The following is a 22,262-nucleotide window of genomic DNA, read 5'->3' on the forward strand; positions in this document are numbered from 1 at the left end:
AGAATCTACCTGCAATTCAGTCTACCTGATGGGGCATGGGGAGAGAGCAGGGTAGGGCATTGTTGATTGGTATTGTTCTAATATTCAAGGGTGACGGGTATGTCTTCTGGTGTCCCAGAGTCAGGTCCACCCTGAACAACAACTGCATGGCTCTGACATGCACTCCTGATTCTGGGTGAACACACCCTTTCCTTTAAGAGCCTAGTCTCTGAGTCTTTGGGTCTAGGATTGCTGTGTACAGACTAGTGTGCACTCCCCTGTACCATCTACACACCTTACTCATTGCTTCAAAGGCAGGCCCCTTTTACATTCATGCCGAACGTAAAAGGCATGAATGAATGAGCGAGTGTGTGTGTGTGTGTGTGTGTGTGTGTGTAGTGTGGAAAGGCCAGAGAGAATGGAAAAAGATATGGTGAGGAAGAGAAGGGAGGAAGAAAGAACATCACAGAGCTAACATAGAAGGCATGACTTTAAAGATTAAAGTGTCAATTTCTCCCTGAAAGGGATGCTGGAAGAAAGGTCAGGGGGCACCTGAATTTCAGATGCAGAGTGTATAAGCACAGCCACGCAGACAAATCGGGTGTCCCACGGCGGCTGGACCACTGAGGGCCTCTGCAGAGTAAACCACACTTGTACTTGGTCCTTGCTCAGACGCCTCTGCCCACAGGGACCAGAAGCTTCCGGGAGATGAGCTTAACAAACATAGTAAAGAAGTGTCATGGGAAGGGAGCGTTTCTACGGGGTCCCACCCACCATGAGCAACCACCAAAGGTCAGCACCAGCCACTGAGGCCCATACCAATTGCAGGGTGTGGACCAGTGAAGCCCACAGGCCACAGCTGCTGTCCTCGCACACTCCTCGACATGTGTGCCTCTCAGATCACTGAACTCAACCTCTCCTGGACTTCCTCTCCGTTTCTCAACACCCCTGCCCCACCCACACCACCAGCTACTGCATGGATAACACTCGCTCCTGACATCTGAGACTCCTGTGCCTGATCTAAGATTTGCCTCTCAGCTGCCTCTCCCCAGCAGGACCCTCAGGGTCACTGCCCTGCCCACCACTCTCCACATTCTGCTGGCCACCTGAAAGGTCACGGTCTTTCTCAGGAACTGACAGGTCTCCCAGACGTGCCCGGCCCACCGGTTTGGCCCAGGAGGCTCTGCATGGCGGCACCCACTCTCCATCCTGCCCCTCTGCCACCACCTAGGAAACCCCAGTTTCCTGTGACCTCCTCCTTAATCTCTCTTCACCTTGTGTCCCCATGGCAACGTTGCCCAGAACCCACCAGGCATCCCCAAAATAATCTGTGTCGTCGGCACCTTGGAGTCACTCTTGGCTCTATAAGGTTTGTAAGAACTTGAACCAGTAAGGCCCTGGCCGGTTGGCTCAGTGGTAGAGCGTCGGCCTAGCGTGCGGAGGACCCGGGTTCGATTCCCGGCCAGGGCACATAGGAGAAGCGCCCATTTGCTTCTCCACCCCCACCCCCTCCTTCCTCTCTGTCTCTCTCTTCCCCTCCCGCAGCCAAGGCTCCATTGGAGCAAAGATGGCCTGGGCGCTGGGGATGGCTCCTTGGCCTCTGCCCCAGGCGCTAGAGTGGCTCTGGTCGCAACATGGCGACGCCCCGGAGGGGCAGAGCATCGCCCCCTGGTGGGCAGAGCATCGCCCCTGGTGGGCGTGCCGGGTGGATCCCAGTCGGGCGCATGCGGGAGTCTGTCTGACTGTCTCTCCCTGTTTCCAGCTTCAGAAAATAGCAAAAAAAAAACAACAAAAAAAAACACTTGAACCAAAACGATAAAATATTTACTTGGGTACCAGCTAAACACAGAGAAAGTGATCATTTCATTTCTTTTTCTGCTGCAGGACATGAAAATTTGGGAGCATTTTCATTGTAAGATACTTTACGAACAGGGGCACCACACCTTGCGCTGAGGAGACGAAACACGCACTTGGGGGAGCGTTCTGCACAAGGGCGATACGCTGCCCTGTGAGAGCCGCGTGGGGAGGCGATTCTGCCAGGGAGGGTCGGGGCTGGCTGACCACAGCCGGCCCAAGCGGGGCTCAGCAGCACGACCACACAGCGTTAGGGCTTTGTCCAACGACTAAAAGATGTCTAGTCACAACCACAGAAGACTGCTCTTTCTTCTACTACAACTTCCTTCTCCAAAGTTGTATAAGCAATGCGCATGCGTTAGTTATCCCAAAGTTTGAACCTAGCAGCAGGGCTGAGGTTTCTACTTCTGTGAGTAGAAAATGATAGCACCAAATTATTATCAAACAAAGAAGCAGCCAAACATTATTTGGTCAAAGAAAAAAAAAAAAAGGTGCTGCCGACATGTGTCAGGCAGTTAAGTAAGAAAAATTCTATTATTAAAAAAATATTTTTGTGTGTTTGTACTATTAACCAGATTTAAAAATTATGATTTATTGTGATTTTTCTTATTCTAAAAAATAATTTTGTACCTAATTTTGTACTTTTTTAAAAGAGGGTTTCCAAATTGTATATGCTTCGAACCCCACCAATCCTGTACCCTTCCTCTGGGGGAGGGAAGTCATAATTTCTGGAAAATAAGCTTTGTTTCCCTTTTCTAACAATTTCTTTTTAGTCACACCTGAGCTATGACTAATTTTTCAAAATGGTCCATACTGCCATTAGACAAGGCCCCAGAGAGCCAAAGGAACACACCCCTGGCACAGCCTCAGTCCCTGGTGTCATTAATGTCACAGGACTTGGGCTGGGGCATCCCTGTGGGTATTTGCAGGAACATGCCGTGTGGCATGCTCACTCCGAACTTCTCCTCTGTCTCTTCTCTGAATCCAGCGGATGGGTCCCACTGAGCTTTGATGGATCTTCCCTAACACCTGCCCAAGTCCTCTCCTGGCCCACGGGCGCTCCGAGCACATTCCCACCTCCAGACACCTGCACACGCAGGTGAGTGGCCTCCGCTGCCCACACAGGCTTCTCCCTCGCACCAAGGCCCTTCCTCACCACGAGCAGGACACAGAACCGAAGCCGGCCCAGTAGGCTCTAGTGCCCCTTCATACACACCGACGTCCTGCAGCTCCACCCGAGGCTCAGCCACTGTGTCTCCAGTGACCAGGCCGCCTGCAGCCGGGGCTGCTTGGGTCACATCACCACCTCCATGCCTGCAACAGCGCTGGAATTTCACACCTCAAACAACGATGGGCACCAGTAAATGTCGGTCCAAAGAGGGACACACCATTTAAATGGTTGGAAAGTAGGTGGGAGACACGTTCTTTAGAAAAAGGTGAATGTGGCCGGAGAAGAATCAGCAGTAAGGAGCCGGCACTGGGCAGGACTCTGGAGGTCCCAGGACAGGCCTTACTGCAGCGGCCCCGTCTGAGGGGACAGCGGGCGGCCTCCCTGATCGCAGCTGGTGCCACCCTGGCTCTCCGTACTTGTTTTTAGGATGACTTTTAAAAAGAGAGTATGTGTTTAAGATCATTTCTTAAATGACAGTTATTATGGTGAAGTCTAAGGAAAAGTCTTTATATATAAAATATATATGATATATATATCATATATATAATTTTAAATCATTCTATTTTTAAGAAAAGTTTACAAAGTCAGCTGAGTAAGACTCTGCCTGTTCATGGGGCCACACACCCTCTGCAGTGAACAAAGTGAGGATGGCATGTGAATACCGAAGCAGCAGTGAGCCTCTCTGGAGGGTCACTGAGCACTGGTGAGCAGGTGTGTGTGCCATGAACTCCCAGCTATGCCACCATGTCCCCTTGGCCAGGGCACCTTGGGGAACAAGGTAGACACCTGCCCAAGACAGCTCCTTCACTCCTCTGGACCACGGACCCACCCGAGGTGGCCTGTACTCCTGGGCCCTCAGTGACCAGTAAGGGTAACAACGAGCAGGACTTGGGACGCTCACTCACCCTTGAGGTGGTGAGGCTGACGTCCACCAACCAGCTTGTGATCCAGCGTCCGTGCTCCCCTTCATGTGAGCTGCTCTCCGTGAACTTTCTCTAATGTCTACTCTACTGGCATTTAGTTCCAAGTGAGACAGAAGTCAGAGACCTTGGGGGGATATGAGTGAGCAAACTGGGGTATCTTTGGTTTAATGAAGAGCCACAGATATTGCTACGTGTCCTATATTTGCCATCAAAACAGGTTATGAGGCTGAATACCATTTATCTTTCAATTACATCCCTCAATACCCAAGAAGAAGGTTCACTTTGAGGTCAGACTGGGCAAGGCCCACGCTGAATTACCAGGGACAGCTTTGATTGGAGACGTCTGCCAGCAGGAGCGTGTGGCGCCTTCCCGGGTGCATGGGTCCAGTGATGGAAAGCCTGAGTGACCCCCGATGGTCCAGGCAGGCCTGGCGGTATGGAGTGAGAGGAAGAGACACAGCACTTACAAGAATTTTCCATTCGTCTTTGATCCTATCAGGACAAGCTGCTCAGACTCGTCTCGTGAGATCTTCCCGTGGAACCAGGGCATTTTCTCATGGGCTGTGGTGGCAATCAGCTTCTCCAGCTGAGGCTTCTGGCTGATGATGGCCTGCTCCAGAGCCTGGCCCTGCACGCGGGGGAGAAGAGCATAACACCACATTACGTGAGAACTGACCCTGACGTCATCTCCAACCCGTTGAGTCCTGACAGGACAAACCACAACTTTGTGTGTTTGCTCACTCATTCAGTAAATAAAGCCAATGAGATCTTACGGATTATTTAAATATCTTCAAGTGTGAGAACAACAAAGGAGGTTTCAGAAGACAGATTTAGTGGCCTTCTGAAAGCCACAGCCACCCTGGAATCCACCTGGTATCACCCGTGAGGTCTAGAGATCGTGCCTCCTGCCCTCCTTGGCTCTGCTGCCTACCAGAACTGACTGTTTTGTGTCAAACTTGGTCAATTACAAACAGCCAAGAAGCAGTGCCCTGGTTGGTTGGCTCAGTGGTAGAGCATCGACACAGCGTTTGAATGTCTAGGGTTTGATTCCTGGTCAGGGCACACAGAAGAAATAACCCCCTGCTTCTCTGCTCTTCCTCCTCCCCTTTCTTTTCCTCTCTTCTCCTCCCACAGCCATGGCTCAATTAGTCTGAGTGCATCAGCCCTGGGCACTGAGGATGGCTCCATGGAGCCTCCGCCTCAGGTGCTAAAAATAGTTCAGGGTGTGAGCATGGCCCTAGATGGGCAGAGCATCATCCCCAGACAGGGTTTGCCAGTTGTATCCTGGTTGGGGCGCATGTGGGAGTCTGTCTCTCTATCTCCTCTCCTCTCACTTGAAAAATAAAATAAGAAGCAGTAAGATGAGTGCTTTTCTGTGTGCCTTGAAAGGCTGCTCTCGGCACCTGCACAGTGCTGGCAGTAGTGACACGGTCACAGAAAGTGCAGGGTCACACCTTGACACCACGGAAATGACTGCCCTATGCAAAAAACGGGAGAGGGGCTTACAGCTGGGCGACTGCACGTCCTCCCTGTTCATAGTGGAAGAGAAACATACATTCTGCACAGTAGTAAATGAAAAGCAACATTTGATTACTTGAAGTTATAAAAAAGAACCACAAAAAATTTAAAAAAATAAAAATAAAAATATAACCAATCCATACTGGAAGAAGGAAGGCAGGAGGGAAGGTAGAAGGGCCTATGAGTATGGGAATTTCGTCATGTCTCAGGAAGGAAACACAACATCAAAGCTGTGGCAAGTTACCCACCAGAGAGGTCTGCCAAACAAAGCAAGTCAAGGTCAAAGTAAAAGAGTACAGCCCTGGCCGACTGGCTCAACGGTAGAGCGTTGGCCTGGCGTGCGGGGGACCCGGGTTCGATTCCCAGCCAGGGCACATAGGAGAAGCGCCCATTTGCTTCTCCACCCCCCCCCTCTCCTTCCTCTCTGTCTCTCTCTCTTCCCCTCCTGCAGCCAAGGCTCCACTGGAGCAAAGATGGCCCGGGCTCTGGGGATGGCTCCTTGGTGCTAGAGTGGCTCTGGTCGCGGCAGAGCGACGCCCCAGAGGGGCAGAGCATCGCCCCCTGGTGGGCAGAGCATCGCCCCTGGTGGGCGTGCTGGGTAGATCCCGGTCGGGCGCATGCAGGAGTCTGTCTGACTGTCTCTCCCTGTTTCCAGCTTCAGAAAAATACACACACAAAAAAAGAGTACAGGACGTTCCTCCTTCACCCATGACAAAGAGGACTGCTAAGGTGAGCTGCACAGCTGTTTAGTGACCGCACCATATTGCATGGAAGATGACAGTCTGAAGGGCCTACACGCTATGTGAGTGCATTCACACGGCATTCTGGAAAAGGCAGAGCTACAGAAGTCAGAGGAGGGGCTTCCAGTGGCTGAGGGGGGGAGGTGGCAGCAGGGTGCTTGGTGGGCAATAGAGCTGTTGTATAGCCGGAGTGTGATGGGGGCTACATTATGCTACCTGTCTGTCAAATCCATAGACCTATATACCCTCAAAGGATGAATCTTATGGTGTACACATTACAACTCAATGAATCTGATTCATCTGACTTTAAAAAGAGTAAAAGGATGGTCAAAAACAGCAGTTTTCAACCTTCTTTTACACTTGGGGACCGGTGAAAATAGGAGAATCATTTCAGGGACCGCTAAGGCAGAAATCACCCTGAACATTAGCATATTCAACTAAGACCATTTTGTCTGTAATCTTCATACATCAGGTTGGTTGACTCTTTCATGGACCAGCACAAAATCTCTGGCAGAACAGTCCGCAGACCAGCAGCTGAAAAATACTCATCTAAGACACAGCCAATGAGTGTTAACAGAACATATTAAAGAAGTAAAAAAGAGAGTCTGGCATATAATCCTAACTCTGGCCGTATCAAATAACACAGCAGGACACAGGGCGCATGCTCAAGACGAACAGTGGCATGCAGAAGTCTGAGCAGAAGACGCTAGAAATGTAAGCTGTCACAGCCCCTGAGTCTTTCCTGGATGACACGTGGTCAATACATACACATTAAACACACACAGCCTTCACTGTTCAGGTCCGTCCTGCACCTACTGCCGGACAGCTCAGAGGATGGGAGTAGAGGTTCGTTACCAACAGCGTTATTTGTAACCAATAGGAGCCAGTTAAATAAATTGTGGTGCATGGCAGGAAACAGGAGGCAGAAAGGCAGGTTGATAAACATGTGTGTGGACATCGGAAGTTCTGTGAGAGAGGCTATGAAGTTGTAACATCCAGCGGCCATCATCTGTCTGGTACGATACTCCCCCCCCCCCTTGGTAAACACAGAACAGGGGAGGCCCGTGAGGGCTCTGAAAGGGCCAGCGTGAACTGGGTGACCGTGGTTTCCAGCAGCAGAGAAACCCACAGTGCTGGCACACAGGGCCACTCTCTCAACTGTGACCACAGAAGAAAGACTGCCTTTCTTGGAACAAAGTATTTTTTGGCCTGAGTTGATGACTAAGTTGGTGCTTATCTGAGGCAGCACCGTGTGGCTCTGGAGGGACTTGGCGGGGTGGGGGTGGGGGACTGCTACGCCCATGAGCGCAGGAGACCGCACAGCAGCCGACCGGCCGCGCCCACCTGCAGGTTCCAGGTCTGTTTCACGTACTCCCGGATGAGGTTCTCCTTCAGGTCCTCAAAGGGTCCGGTCTTGGGCTGCACGCCAGCCGGCCGGTTGAAGGGCTTTTTGAGGAGGCAGACGAGGCCATCGGACTCCTGGGAGTGATAGAGGCACAGCTCGGCGGGGCTGGCGTGCGTCCTGCCGCCCGCAATGGCGTAGGTCCCGTTCAGCTCCCGCTCAATGGTGTAGTGGTGCGCTTTGCGTCCGTGCGCCACCGAGAGGGCAAAGCCGCCCAGGTAATTGCGGCTCTGGCGCAGCAGGTAGAGCCCGTCACTCATGCCGCCCTGGACCAGGTAGTCCTCGGCCTCCTCCCGGGTGATGTTGCCGAAGAAGAAGGGCAGGTGGTCTGCCACCCCGGTGGCCATGCCTGTCTCCCTTCACAGCCAAGGGCTCTCACTGTCCACCTGGGAAAAACAAAGAGGGACATCAGTCAGCACACAGCAGCAGGAACAGGTGTGAAACTGCCAACCTTCCAACACCGGAGACAGGCCTTCCAACACCGGAGACACCCTGAGTCCTGCATGCTGGCTGGCCAGTTGAAGGGCTTTTTGAGGAGGCAGATGAGGCCATCTGACTCCTGGGAGTGGTAACATCCAGCACCCATCATCTGTCTGGTACGAGCCCCCTGTATTAGCGCACAGACCTGACTTCCATGCCATCCACCCTTCTGCTCACATAGTCATTACATTTCCAAACACACACTCTAAATGTAGAACCCGAAAACAGAGCACCGGACAAACCTGGCCATGTAAACTTCTATTCCTTTGGTGGGGAAAGAGGATTCTAAGGGACATATTACAAAGAGAAATCCTATTGTAAGACAGGGCCTCAGAGCTGGCCTTGAAGGTCAGCAGGCACACAGGGTGGGCCCCGGTGAGCATATGCCCATTGCTCTCTCAAGGTAGGGACAGCAGTGAGGAACGCTCACCGCTGGTCAGAGCACGTGCAGCGAGGATGCCTCTGGCCACTCTTCACCTGAACACTGAGGCTCTACTGTCTCCCACGCTGCAGTTAGACACCCAGGAGCAGACGTGCTAGGCAGGTGCACATACCAAGTAAAGCTGTGAGGGTGGTCACCTTGACCGAGAGCAGGACCTACAGGCCTCTGCTCTGGGGCATGAAGAGTGACATTCTCTCAGAACCCCTGGTCTGGGGCTGTACACTGTGCCCTCCCTGTCCTCTTCCTGATCACTTCTGGTCACCTGCCACGTGCCATCCTATGCTGAAGAAACAGTGTGGGTTTCACATCCGATGGGAACATCTGGCATAGAAAGGATCCTTCTTCACTGAACAGACACGCACACATGTACAGACACACACAAGACACCAACACACAGAGACACAGACACGCAATAATGGGAACCAGCCCTGTCTCGCCATGCGTCACCCTGCATGTGTCCGTGAGCAGGAGCACACCTGTCCGTGAGCAGGAGCACACCTGTCCGTGAGCAGGAGCTCACCTGTCTGTGGGTAGGAGCACACCTGTCCGTGAACAGGAACACACCTGTCCATGGGCAGGAGCACACCTGTCCGTGAGCAGGAGCACACCTGTCCGTGAGCAGGAGCACACCTGTCCAGCAGAGGCAGCAGACTTTTCTCCAGGCAACGTTGCCAAGTCAGGACTTCTGACGGAACCCCTCACACATAGCACTAGAGTTTATTATAATCTGACCTTGCTTGCTTCCAACACTTGACTGTTAGCAATTCATTTTTCTCTGTCTGGTTGCTGAGAATTCATCTCTCAGCGAGGTTTTTGAAGTACAGTCCACGCTTGCATTGAGGTCTAAGAACACCACTAAGAAGACATCTCTGGAGAGCGTGAGTCAACACGTCTTTTAGAAGCGCTGCTTCCCGTCTGCGTCATCTGGCCTCTCTGACTAATCCTGTGATACTTGCTTGGCAGGTTCGGCCCTGGCCCTCAACAGTGAGGCTCCAAGTGCCCCTTTAGTACACGCTGCACTGTTCCTACAACGGGGCTTCTGGGGTGTCAGTCATCCCTTGCTCTGTGGGCCCCACCTTCATTTCCAACTCTTCCCCTCTGCAGCCAGGCACTTCTCAAACTTGCATGGTATGCACATCACCTGGACACTGAAAATGCAGGGCCAGCGGTCCCAGGGATGCTGATGCTGGACCCAGATGGCACCTGTGGCTGAGATCACCACTGCCACCTGACTGCGTCCTTGCCAGGTGCTGCCTAGCCAGAAGCCCTTGCTTTCTCTCAGGCTTGTGTGGCAAATGCCTCAGGTGTGAGCTCCTTTCTCTCTGTATCCATCACCACTGTCCAGTTTGACCGCATCACCCCAGATGCCAGGCTGTAAGCACGCCAGCTGCTGGCCTGTATCTTCCCTCCTATTACTCCTCTACTCGCCCGTGGCCCCACACTTTCCCACAGCAAGTTCCTGTACCTCCTATCACTGTCCCTCCATGCCTGCCGGCCTCATCCCTAGCAGGCCCGGTCCCCAGGCCACAGCTGCCTCGTCCAGGTCGTCACTCTCACTCCCTCTGCTTGGGGAGCGGTGGGGGACACTGTCTTAGAGACCTGTTTCAGCTGCTCTTGTTGTCAGCTGCCCCTGCACTTGGGACCTTTGACAGAGCTGCTGCCCATAATAAGACAACTAAATCTGCAAGTCTTCAAGAACAATATTTTAAGTGTTAATGAATACTTTTAAATTTACATAAACCTTTAAATTCTTTTTTTACTCATTGATTTGACAGAGGAAAGGAAGTGAGAGGAGAGAGAGAAAGAAACACTGATTTGTTATCCACTTATTTATGCATTCATTGGTTGATTCTTATAAGTGCCCTGAGCGAGGATCAAACCTGCAACCTTGGTGTTTCAGGATGATGCTGAGCTACCTGGCCAGTGCCAATTTACCACAGATCTTAACACAACTGTCATTTGTTAGATTCATCAGTTTGTCACTGACATTCACATGAGTCTGGCCTCTGCCGCGAGTCCCACACCGACGCAAACCGACATGAGACAGAGGCAGGAGGGGACGAGGCAGCCTGCCGGGTCTGTCCCCTGGGTACAGGGGTCACTCCTGCGTGGCTCTGTGGGAACATTTCAGACTCATCCCCAAGTGAGGGCGACATTCGGCTCCCCCAGGAGGGGGAAGGTCTGGCTGTCGTGGGGGGCAGTAGCCCCATGACTGCTGGTGTGACTTCCTGTGCTCAAGGTGACATTCGGCGTGTTGCTGGTGGTTTTGACAGCAGAGATGGGTTACTGCAAGGACAGCTCAGGACACACGCTTGGGCTATCTAATTTGTGGGGTGAACAACATCTGCAGTGTCCTGTTCACACCTTCTCAGACTGGCTCCCACGCAGGACCTCCTCCTGGTCTCCAACCTCCTTTCTACAACACAGACCATGGTGATGGGGGCGGTCACCTCTGTCCCGGCCACTGTCCACAGGACTCTGCAACCGCACTGCCGTTCTCAGCTCTGTTTTTTAGGTATTAGCTCTCACCAATGGCAAGTCCCAAGAGTTCTGCCTTTACGCTCAGCCTTAGTTGAGACATAGCTGTCACCTGGACAACTCCTGCCACTATTGGGACAGGTACAGACAGTGGCTTCCTGCTGTGTTCTCTCCTCACATGCCCACCAGCCAGGCTCTGCTTACACCTGCCTCTTCCGTGGACCCTAGGAGAAGTCTGTAGCTCAAACTCTGATACCCACGGGTATAATTTCCCCTCAACGGCACCTGGAAACCTGCTACCTTGCCTATTTCAACATTCCCATAACTTCTCTCCATGGGCGAAACCACTTTACTCAAAAGCTTGACACTGAGAAACGAACGAGGTGCAGCGTGCAGGTAGCTTGTCAGTACGATGAGGCTTCAGGTCACTGTCAGGTGAGCTCCTCAACACACCGCAACAAGCCCTGCTCCTCTGGGCGTCCGTATGACGCAGCCTTAATGTGCATTTTGTGACAGGCAATGTTCTGTGATGCCCGGGCAGCATGGCGTGCTCCTGGCTTCACTGTTCTCCGGAGGCAACGGCACCCTGCCGCACCCTAACTCACCAGGGACTTGACTCTTGCCTGGCTCCCCAACCAGGAAGCCAGACCTGGGAGATGAGAAGAGGATGACTTTGCTGCCCTACCTCGGCCCCTGGGGACAGTTCCTGCACACGGCCGGTGGCCCAAACTATGTAGGATCACATCAAAGCCAGTTTCAAAATAAGGGACACCCAGAATCCAGTTTTGTCCATAAAATGTCAACTGCACACGCAGGTTATCACACGCACACTGAGAGTGAGAAGGGAGGAGACAGGCTGTCTGGAAGGATGGGGGGGTAGAGTGCTGACTTCTTCTGCACCTACTGTTGAGGCTGCCACACTGCCCTTTGGCACCTGCTGTCCTCCACCTGTCCCCTGCTCTTCACAATGTTGCCAACCTCCAAGGGGCCAAACCCAAGGTCACCCCTATCTCGCCTGACCTCCCGCACTGCCCGGCTTCTGTGGGTCAGTTTCTCTCCTTTGCTGTCCCTCTCCCTCGGTGGCTCCCTCTCTCACTCTGCAACCCAGCGCTGGGTCTGTGACACCACGTCCTCCTTCCTCAGAGCCCCACGACCAACAGTAAGGTCACCCAGCAGCTCACATTCACCTCTCTCCACTCTGTGCTTGGCTGAGCGCTGTGTTCCCTGGCGTGCCCACTGGAATGGCTGACATACAACTCAGCCTTCACGAGCTCAGAACAGAGCTCCCGGGGGCTCCTCCCGCAGCGTCCTCGCAGAGAAGCGGCACCGGCCACAACCAGGAACGTGGGGCGAGACCCTAGGGCAGCAGTTCTCAACCTGTGGGGTCGCAACCCTGGCGGGTTCGCCTAAAGCCATCGGAAAATACATAATGCATATTAGGTATTTACATTCCGAATCTTAACTGTAGCAAAATTACAGTTATGAAGTAGCCACCAAAATTATTTTTTGGTTTGGGGTCACCGCAACATGAGGAACTGTATTGCGGGGTCACGGCATTAGAAAGGTTGAGAACCACTGCCCTAGGGCACTTCAGGATCCCTCCCTCTCACTCGTCATGCATGTCCAATCCATGGAGCCAGAAAAGGACACATTTCCTTCTAGACACAACCATCCCACGCCAGAATGGGTTCCCTGAAGTGTGAGCTCCATGCCGGGATCGTGCTGCATTGGGGGCTGGGCAATCAGACCGAGGGCAAATCAGCTCATCTCTGGGGTGTCTGTACCAAAGCCCTGGCTTCTGTCTTCCCTGGTGCTGCCCTGGTGAAGCCCCAACCCCTCTCACTCACTTTTATGGACGTTTTACCCAGTGGTGGGATTCAAATAATTTAACAACCAGCTCTCTGTCCTAATGACCATTTTAAGTATAAAAAAACAATAAACCGAAAGGTAGTTTATTATTTCATGCACTGAATACTTAAATAAGAACAATAAAAGAGGTGCACAAAACTAGATTATGTTATAAGAAAGAATTTTAAACTATTAATGAAAAAATATTAAATAATACCTGACAAAAAAACAATAAAACTGTTATTTAAGGTATTTCCATATTACTTCTTGATTGGCTTCCTCACTTGCAATTTTTTTCATCTATGGACAGAATGAACATGACTATGGGCACTTAGAATACACTGTTGCGCAGATGAATGATAAAAACGAGTCAAGAATGTAAATTTGTGGTGTCCACATTGGGCAGCTGCCCAGGCGCCCACCTTAGAGAGAACCCTGATTACAAGTGCCATTTTAACAACTGGTTCACCTAACTGAACAAAAAATTAGGTATCGAACCACTACGAATAGGCCACGTCCCGTCACTAGTTTTATTCCATTCCCTTTCCACTGCAGTCCATTCCCTGCCCAGCAGGCAGCGTGAGGCTGGACAGTCACCTCCCAGCCCCGCTGCATCCAAACTCTGTTCACCCTCTACTTCCCTCACGGTTTGGCCAGGGCCCCTCGCTCATCTTGCCCACTTAGGCCTGTGCTCACCACGTCCAGCCATCCAGGCCCCCTCCCTGTCCTAATGTGAGGGGACCTTTCGTGACCCCAGTAGCCTCATTCAGACCTGGCTGGTTTCCCCTTCTCATGCATGTGGTCTCAGCTTTCGTCACCTCAGAGAGGTGTGTGCTGAGGACCGTGTCTGAGGGAGCTTCACGGCCCCGTTTGTCTCTGTCTCACCAAAGTGCTTACTTCCTTTGTTGTCTGACACAAGCCTGCCCCCCGGCCCTAAATATGAGCTCCAATGTCCAGAAGGGCTGACTCACACCCTCGACACTCTGAGGCTGCCCAGGCGCTTACAAAACACCTGCAAAGTGGAACACATGGGGATCTCTCTTTCTTAGAGTTTTGCCCAAGTTTAGATATGGTGCCAGAGTCAGGCACTCTGGAGGGTGCTCACCCAAACCCCCGGCTCCCCAGCCCACTGGAGCACGGCACCTGCCCGAGGTGCGCCGCCCCTAAGTGGACGCACAGCCGACACCCTACCTCCCCTCTTCCAGCCCCGATCCTCCCTCTGCCCACAGCATGCATGGAACTTCCAGGTCAGCCTCCCCAAACATCATCAGAGGCCTGTGCCCAGCTCTGCTCCAAGCTCACACACCCACCTTCACTTGGTGTTACCCAGTGCATTCATCATCCTGGTCACTTTGTCCCCACAATTCTATTTTGTCCAAGACCCACTTGAAAAGATTTAAACACACACGGGCACAAGCCCCTCCTGGGTGCCCACGCAGTGTCCTGGGTTCACAACACAACCGGGGTGGCCTCTACTCCCTGGTGTCGGCGCCCTGCTGTCCACAGGGGGCCTTGATTTACACACCAGGGCCGTGTGTCACCCCTCACTCCTTCTGTGGGCCTTGCCCACCTCCTTCACCTCCACCTGTGCCTGTGGAGGGTGGTCAGAGACACTGGTCCCCAAACCCTGCCAGGGCCACGACACACGAGCCTGGGAACCAGGACCAGACGCAGATCTCCAAAGTTCAGGTTAATTTATTGTCACTAACAACATTACGGCTCACCAGTGATCACAATGTTGGTTCTCTCCCTTCTTCCTCTCTTCGTTTTACCAACCTCGCCGCCCCTGCCTCTGCTCACCATCTTCCGCGTCTCCCATCCATTTTCATTATTCATGGTAGTTCAGTTCTGTAGTCTCTATGCACACTGAATTCTCAAATACTGAGCCAGTCACTGCTCCTGAGAGAAGACAGTTGTAATCCTGCAAGCCCATGGTCCTGACATTTTAGTCAACTGGTCAATATGTAACTCATTTTATGTGTGTTCCTGCTTAAACAAACTTAGTTCATCTCTGTTGCTGGCTTAGTAACACTGAGCCCAGGGCCAGTAGCCCTGTAACGTGTGACTAAGTGAAGCTGACCTAACACACGTGTTTTCTTCATGAGACATGTCTCAGCCTCCTTGTGCTGGGGACCACAGGACAGCAGCCGGTGCTGTGCTTGGGACTATTCAAACAGCAAATCAACAAAAAGCACAATAAATGCAAAAACAATAATAATAATCAAGTGGCTTAAAGTAGACCACGAAAAGGACACATCTGCAGTAGGAGCCGAGAGAAGAAGGCGCGAGTCACCCTCCCTCCACTTCAGGCGGGAACGTGCGTGGTGGGCGACTCAGAATGTTCCCTACTCTGTGCTGGTCCAGAAATGACCACACAAGTGCAGCGAGCATCGCTCTGGGGTTTCAAGTACATACTATGGAGAAGGGGACTCTAAATGTCGATTTCATGAATAATGAAGGTCACTGTAACTTTCTTCTGCTCTTCCCCACCTCCTAAAAAGACCCAACCTCACCCATAAGGATGCACCATGCTGCCTTGGTACAAGGCTGTTATCAAATGTAGTATTCCTGTTCCCTACATCTGTGTCCATTTCAGTGCTTTTAAACTTGGCATGGAACCCAGAGAGGCAGCCTGTACTTGTACTTTTTTTTCTTTTTCCACCCGATCTGTCCCGGTGATCAGATGCCCGGACTTGTGACTCAAGGCTTCTGCTTTTCTTAAGACCCACTGGACCATGGCATCGACCATGGCACCAAACCACAGGGTGCAGCCCCTGCTACTTCCTGTAAAGAACATTTCCAACAGTGCTCAGTACATGAAGTGGCTACATTCACATCCTGGCCACAGAGCCTCCCCTTACGACTTGGACATAGGTGACAGTGGAGGGAGTGATGGTGCTCTGGGGGAAAACAGATCAAGGGGCATTTTCTGCTATATTCTACCAATCCAGAGAAAGAAATAAAGAAGACGCAAAAAGCTATTCGAACTTCTGCCCAAAGCAACGCAGCTACCTCCATGCAAAGCAGCCTTGATAAAATTTGCCTGGGAATTTCCTCTGCAGTTTGAAGTAGAAAAAAAAATTAAGTGTCAGGATGTGGGTAAAAGGCAAAACATCACTTATGGGTTTGATTAATTTGCATGAGAATGAGAAAAGAGCCCAGCCTAGAGGGGGTGTCATGCCCTGCCCAAGCTGGTCAGGGATGGCTGGTCAGTTGCAGAGAGGTGATGGGCAAGCCCAGCTCTGACTGCACTGGGGGGAGGGGCAGTTTCCTCTGCACTACTTCCCCGCCAGACCCCATGTCACACAGGTGTGCCCCTCCTGAAGCACCTGGCCACTAACAAAAGTGCTGGGCTTAGTGAAGTCAGTGAACGCGGGTCCATCCAAGGCGTCACTTGGTAATGTCCCTCTTTTTTTTTCTTTTTGTATTTTTCCAAAGTTAGAAGTGGGGAGACAGTCAGACAGACTCCCACATGTGCCCAACCAGGATCCACCTGGCATGCCCACCAGGGGGCAATACTCTGCCCATTTGGGGCATCGCTCTGTTGTGGCCAGAGCCATTCTAGGTCCTAAGGCAGAGGGCATTGGGCCATCCTCAGCACCCGGGGCCAACTTTGCTCCAATGGAGCCTTGGCTGCGGGAAGGGAAGAGAGAGATAGAGAGAAAGGAGCAGGGGAAGAGTGGAGAGGCAGATGGGCACTTCTCCTGTGTGCCCTGGCTGGGAATCGAACCTGGGACTTCTACATGCTGGGCCTATGCTCTACTGCTGAGCCAACTGTCCAGGGCCAGGAACGTTCCTTTGATCAGAAGAGGAAGGGTGGAGTTTCCTCCAGTGGGCTAAGGCGCGTCAGCCCCGAGTGGGTCCACGGACATCACCCCGCTGAGTTTCATCCAGCTGCTGCATCTGGAAGGCCACCTCACCGTTCCCTCCCCCTCCCTGGGAAAGATGAAAACAAGACAAAAGGACTGAGGAGAGTACACACTGAAAGTGGCTGATGGCTGTCACTGGCCCTCTCTTCATCTGGGCAAACCACACAGGGAAGAGGGACAGCAGCAATGTGACTGAGCTTCAAACCCTGCTTCAGTGGCTGTCCAAGACCCCTTCCACTCAGAGAGCAGAGGCTCCTTCCTGGGAAGGCCTGGGGTGTGGCTTCTCCTTTCTGACCTGTGGGCACTTTGCTAAGGTTTTCAGCTTTGGACACGGTTTATGCTTCCATCCTTCCCTCAGTCACACAACCTCCTCTGTGGGGACCCTGAGTCGCTGCAGAAGACAAATCTCCTCATTTAAGCAAAAAAAACCACACACACGCCTGTGGAGTAAGCGTCTACAGAAAGGTTTACTAAATATACATATATTAAAAATCGCCATCAGTTTTCCTAATCAGTTTAAAAAATAACTGTGGGTGACTCGTTGCATAATATTACAGAAGCTCATGATAGTGACCTTAGATTTCGTCAATCTGTGACATAAATATACCCAATGCTTAACGAGGTGGCAAAGGTTACAGGAAAGGGGGAAAGATGGCTCGGCCACGTGGTAACTGCAGGAAAGAACTAGAACAGCAGAAAGCTGACCCCAGCTCTTATGGGCAGGTGCTTGGTGTGGGCAGGGGGATGCTGGCTGCACAGGGAGGAACCCCCAGGAGCACAGACATCAACCTGCTGAGACTTGAGTATCCTTCCCACAGGAGTGCAGAATTCTGGCGTCATGGTTCTGCATTTCTAGATTTCTACCCATTTGACCTCCTTCTTTTTCCTGGATCCAAACGCAGGCTCAGAATCAGAACTCAGGACAGCAAGAAGTATGGGGGGCCGCAAGAAATAGGTGTGAAATATTTAAAGGGAGAACAGTGGAAACGGAGAGAAAGCAGTCCACGAGCCCCCAGAGCTGGAGTGCTTCCTTCTGCCGCGTGGTGCTCGCAATTAGGGAAGTTGGTTTCTCCACCGTTGCATGCAAAGCAGCCAGAAGCAGAAGTGCAGACCACAGGTACAGAGTGCCTCTTTAAACTGCATGTGAAAATGAAGCAAGGATGCCCCAAGGACAAGGACACGGATCCCCCAAAACAGATTCAAGTCTAAGAGCATGCCATTGGACTTGACATGCATTACTCACAAGAGTTCGTACCAAACAAACTTTATCTTGGATTGCTCGCTAGGAAGGGCATACCAACATTTTTTTTGTGGTTATTTTCTGTTTTTAGAAATCCCTAGGATATTGTAGTATCAAATTCTAAAAAGGAGAGAAATCCTGTAAGAGGCCTGTCTGAGAGCTCATGGGGCTAACTCGCAGTGGGGATGGGTGAGGCTGGGCAGGGCGGTGCTGTGCAGGGGTACATACAGCTGACATGCCAGCTCTCTCTGACCCTGGTCCCAGCTTCCCCAGCACACAGCTCCTCGTGGCAGTAGCAGGAGACACAACTTCACAGGGGGCTTCTGGCAAAGTCCCTCTGGTAGGAACTGGAGGTGCCTTTCAAGCATTTACGAGACAGTCACATACTCTGCAGTAAGCAGGCTTTGACTCTCTCTCTCCAGCCATCGCCGTCTCCCACACTTGAAAACTCAGCCGGGAGAAGTCTGGCCAGGCTTCCTTCCACCACAGGTGAGGCGCAGTTGCTGGAGACGCCAGCCTGAGAGAGGCCTGCCTCACACAGAGTAAACTGGAAGGAGTCCTGTGGACAGGTTCATCGGTGCAGCAAGCAGTGGGACGTGTTCCAAATTGTAACTATAACCGACCTGAAGCCCAAGCCTGAAAATGACAGCTTTGTGATAAAAGCATCATCACTTTGCAGATAATAAACTTGAACCAAAAAGAGGTTAGGCATACACCCTTAGTGCCGGCTGGGATGGCCATGAGAATGACGGTGACAAAGATGGTAAGGATGGCAGCAAGAAAGCCCTGGCCAGTTGGCTCAGTGGTAGAGCATCGGCCTAGTGTGTGGATATCTTGGGTTAGATTTCTGGTCAGGGCACACAGGAGAAGTGCCCATCTGCTTCTCCATCCTTCCCCTCCCCATTCTTCTTCTCTCTTTCTCTCTCTCCCTTCTGCAGTCATGGCTGGATTGATTCAAGTGAGGTCGCCTTGAACACTGAGGATGGCTCCAGCTCCCTGGCCTTGGTGCTAAAAATGGCTTGGCTGCTGAGCAAGAGAACAATGGCCTCAAGATGGGCAGAGCATCATCCTGTGGGGTGCTTGCTGGGTGGATCCCAGTTGGGGCACACGTGGAAGTCTGTCTCACTGTCTCCCTGCCTCTCACTTAATAAAAAAAAGGATGTAACAAGAGCAGCTATTCTACATGCACTCGCTCACTGACCTCCACGACACCCCTAAAAGCAATGGCTACTGTTCATCCAATTCACAGACTGGATCTCAGGCTCAGGAAAGTGGGTCACCTCCCAAAGGATGCAGAGGCACCAGTGGCAGGGGTAGGGCTGAAAGTTGGCACTTGTCTTGGATCTAGCCTGAAGACACCCGCAGTTTCATGGGAATAAGCACCTGAATCAGCACAGCCCATATCCAAGCTCAGGCTTTCCTGCCAGACTGGAGCCCTTTCTTGTCAACTTACAGTAGTGGTACCTAATGCACAGCCCTGGGACCAGCTATGCCAGCGTCACCAGGAACTTGCGAGATGGGAATGCTCAGGGCTTCCTCCTGACTTGCAGAATCAGAAGCTTTGGGAGCTTGTTTGGAAGTTCTAGCAGGGAAGCGTAGCTATGCATATGCCCTTGACGGGAGAACAGTCCTCTCCTCTATCAGGGAAGATCATTCTCTTTGAAGGAGCAAGCAGCTTCAGGAGGGATGTGCATAGAATGATGAGGGAGGAAGGGGACACCCACCTAGCCAGCCAGATCAGCTGAATCAACCCTGCTGATCAATGGGGTGACAGATGTCGCAGCCACATTACCCTCACATTGGATCAGAAGCTTTGGGAGGGGAGCCTGGTATCTGTTTTCACAAGCTCATGATTGAGAACTTTGCATAAGAATGACATCCACACAACTGCTCGCGACTGAAATCTAGGTCCTCTTAGGTAGCTCCCTCCTCCACATCCCTGGAAGGAACACATCACCTGATCTGTGCCACCCATCTTACCTTCCAACCTTTCGACCATGTTCACTCTTTAAACAAAGTCTGATCACGCCACTGCTCTGCTAAAGTTTCTCTACAGTCCACCCCCAGACCTCGGGGTAAACATGCCCACCCCCCCAGCGTATCAGCTCACCTTCAGACTCCCTCCCACTGGGCTGTCTATGTACAGTATCCTCGATGCTCCCAGATTGTCTAATCCCCCTCAATGTTCCCTGTGTCTTTCTTTTGCAATACTGACCACAGTTCTGACTTAATTTTAACTTACCTTTGTTTAGATGTTTGTGATTATTTGAGGAATGCCTGTCTCCCCAACAAAGGCAGAGATGATATCCATTCATCTCTACTCTTCAAGTAAACTTTTAACTTTAGAATTTATTTATATTTACAGAAAAATTGTGAAGATAGTACAGGGTTTCCATATACCCCACATCCAGTTTCCCCTAATATTAGCATCTTACAAGACTATTATGGTAGACTTCTCACAATCAGTGAGCCAACAGTGACACATCATTATTAACTAACACCCATACTTTATTACTTTCTCTGTTTGTCTTTATTTTTTACCAAATCTCTCTCTCTTTTTTCTTTCTTTTTTTTTTTTACAGAGACAGAGAGAGTCAGAAAGAGGGATAAATAGGGAAAGACAGACAGGGACGGAGAGATGAGAAGCATCATTCATCAGTTTTTTGTTGTGACACCTTAGTTGTTCATTGATTGCTTTCTCATATGTGCCCTGACCGAGGGGCTACAGCAGACTGAGTAACCCTTTGCTCAAGCCAGCAACCTTGGGTCCAAGCTGGTGAGCTTTGCTCAAACAAGATGAGCCTGTGCTCAAGCTGGCGACCTCGGGGTCTCAAACTTAGGTCCTCAGTATCCCAGTCTGATGCTCTATCCACTGCGCCACCGCCTGGTTAGGCTCTCTCTTTTTTTTCTGTTGCAGGAATCCACTCAGGATGTCATATATATATGGGGCCGATGTTTGGACCAGCTGGGCTATCCTCAGTGTCCAGGCCAACACTTGGACCAATTGAACCACTGACTGTAGGAGGGGAAGAGGGAGAGAAGGGGGAGAGAAAGGGGGAGAGAAGCAGATGGTCGCTTCTCATGTGTGCCCTGACCAGGAATCAAACCTGGGACATTCGCACACTGGGCTGATGCTCTATCCACTGAGCAAGCCAGCCAGGGCAGGATGTTATATTTTATGCTGCTGCTCTGCCTTCTCAGGCTCCTACTGGTGGCAGTGGGTGTTTTTCAGGAGTCCTAGTCAGGGAGTTTGCAGAATGTCCCTCACCTGGAGTTTGCCTGGTATCTTTCTCCTGGTTAGGCTTGGGTTCCATGTTTGTGGAGGAAGATGACAGAGATCAAGAGTCCTTCTGCTCACATCATATCAAGGTGCATGGTGTCAACATGGCTATTACAGTGGGTGCCAATCTCTGATGCCTGGCAGTGGTGGTGCCCGTCAGGGTCTCCACTGGAGAGTTGCTGCCCCACCCCATCCTCTTTGGAAGAAAGAAACTACAAGCTCACACTTGAGGAGGGGAGAGGCATGTTGAATGTGAAGATCATCCTAAGTTATTTGGAATTCTTCTGGAGAAAGTTTGCTCTCCCCCATGCTTTTATCCACTCGATCATTTACTTATGTAAATAAGAATTCAGGAGTATTTATTTTATACAAGAGGTTCCAGTCCAATAGTACTTTATTTTATTGCTCCAACTGTCCCAGCTCGGTCACTGGGAGCACTGACAGCGGCTCCTGTGTCCCTCTTACACAGGCCCCGTGTGGCAGGTTTGGTGTCTGAGCACTTCCTTACTCCTCTCACTACAGGGCATTCTGGGTGTATCTTTTTTTATTTTTTATTTTTATTTTATTTTTTGTATTTTTCTGAAGTTGGAAACAGGGAGAAAGTCAGACAGACTCCCGCATGCACCCGACCGGGATCCACCTGGCATGCCCACCAGGGGGCGATGCTCTGCCCATCTGGGGCGTTGCTCTGTTGTAACCAGAGCCATTCTGGTGCCTGAGGCAGAGGCCACAGAGCCATCCTCAGTGCCTGGGCCAACTTTTGCTCCAATGGAGCCTTGACTGTGGGAAGGGAAGAGAAAGACAGAGAGGAAGGAGAGAGGGAGGGGTGGAGAAGCAGATGGGTGCTTCTCCTGTGTGCCCTGGCCGGGAATCAAACCCGGGACTCGTGCATGCAATGCCAACGCTCTACCACTAGGCCAACCGGCCAGGGCCTCTGGGTGTATCTTGTATATTTATTGCTCTAGTCCTAGCATCTCTCACTTCTCTAACTTTTTAATTAAGAGTGGTTTTAGGAACCATGATCTGGGTGCTCGATGT

General features: G+C 51.4%; 1 protein-coding gene across 2 annotated transcripts in view; it reads right to left on the minus strand.

Moving 5' to 3' along the window:
• SYK (spleen associated tyrosine kinase) overlaps positions 1-22,262 on the minus strand; it is a 100,071-nt gene that overhangs the window by 52,397 nt on the left and 25,412 nt on the right. For both annotated transcript variants that reach the window (XM_066257511.1, XM_066257512.1), the window contains exons 2-3: positions 7,530-7,973; positions 4,395-4,555 (exon numbers count right to left, since the gene is read on the minus strand). In XM_066257511.1, the coding sequence (XP_066113608.1) occupies positions 4,395-4,555; positions 7,530-7,934 (566 nt within the window). In that variant the 5' untranslated portion in view covers positions 7,935-7,973. The remainder of the gene's footprint in view (positions 1-4,394; positions 4,556-7,529; positions 7,974-22,262) is intronic.

The sequence above is a fragment of the Saccopteryx bilineata genome, chromosome 2 (assembly GCF_036850765.1).
Source record: "Saccopteryx bilineata isolate mSacBil1 chromosome 2, mSacBil1_pri_phased_curated, whole genome shotgun sequence".
NCBI classification, from domain to species: domain Eukaryota; kingdom Metazoa; phylum Chordata; class Mammalia; order Chiroptera; family Emballonuridae; genus Saccopteryx; species Saccopteryx bilineata.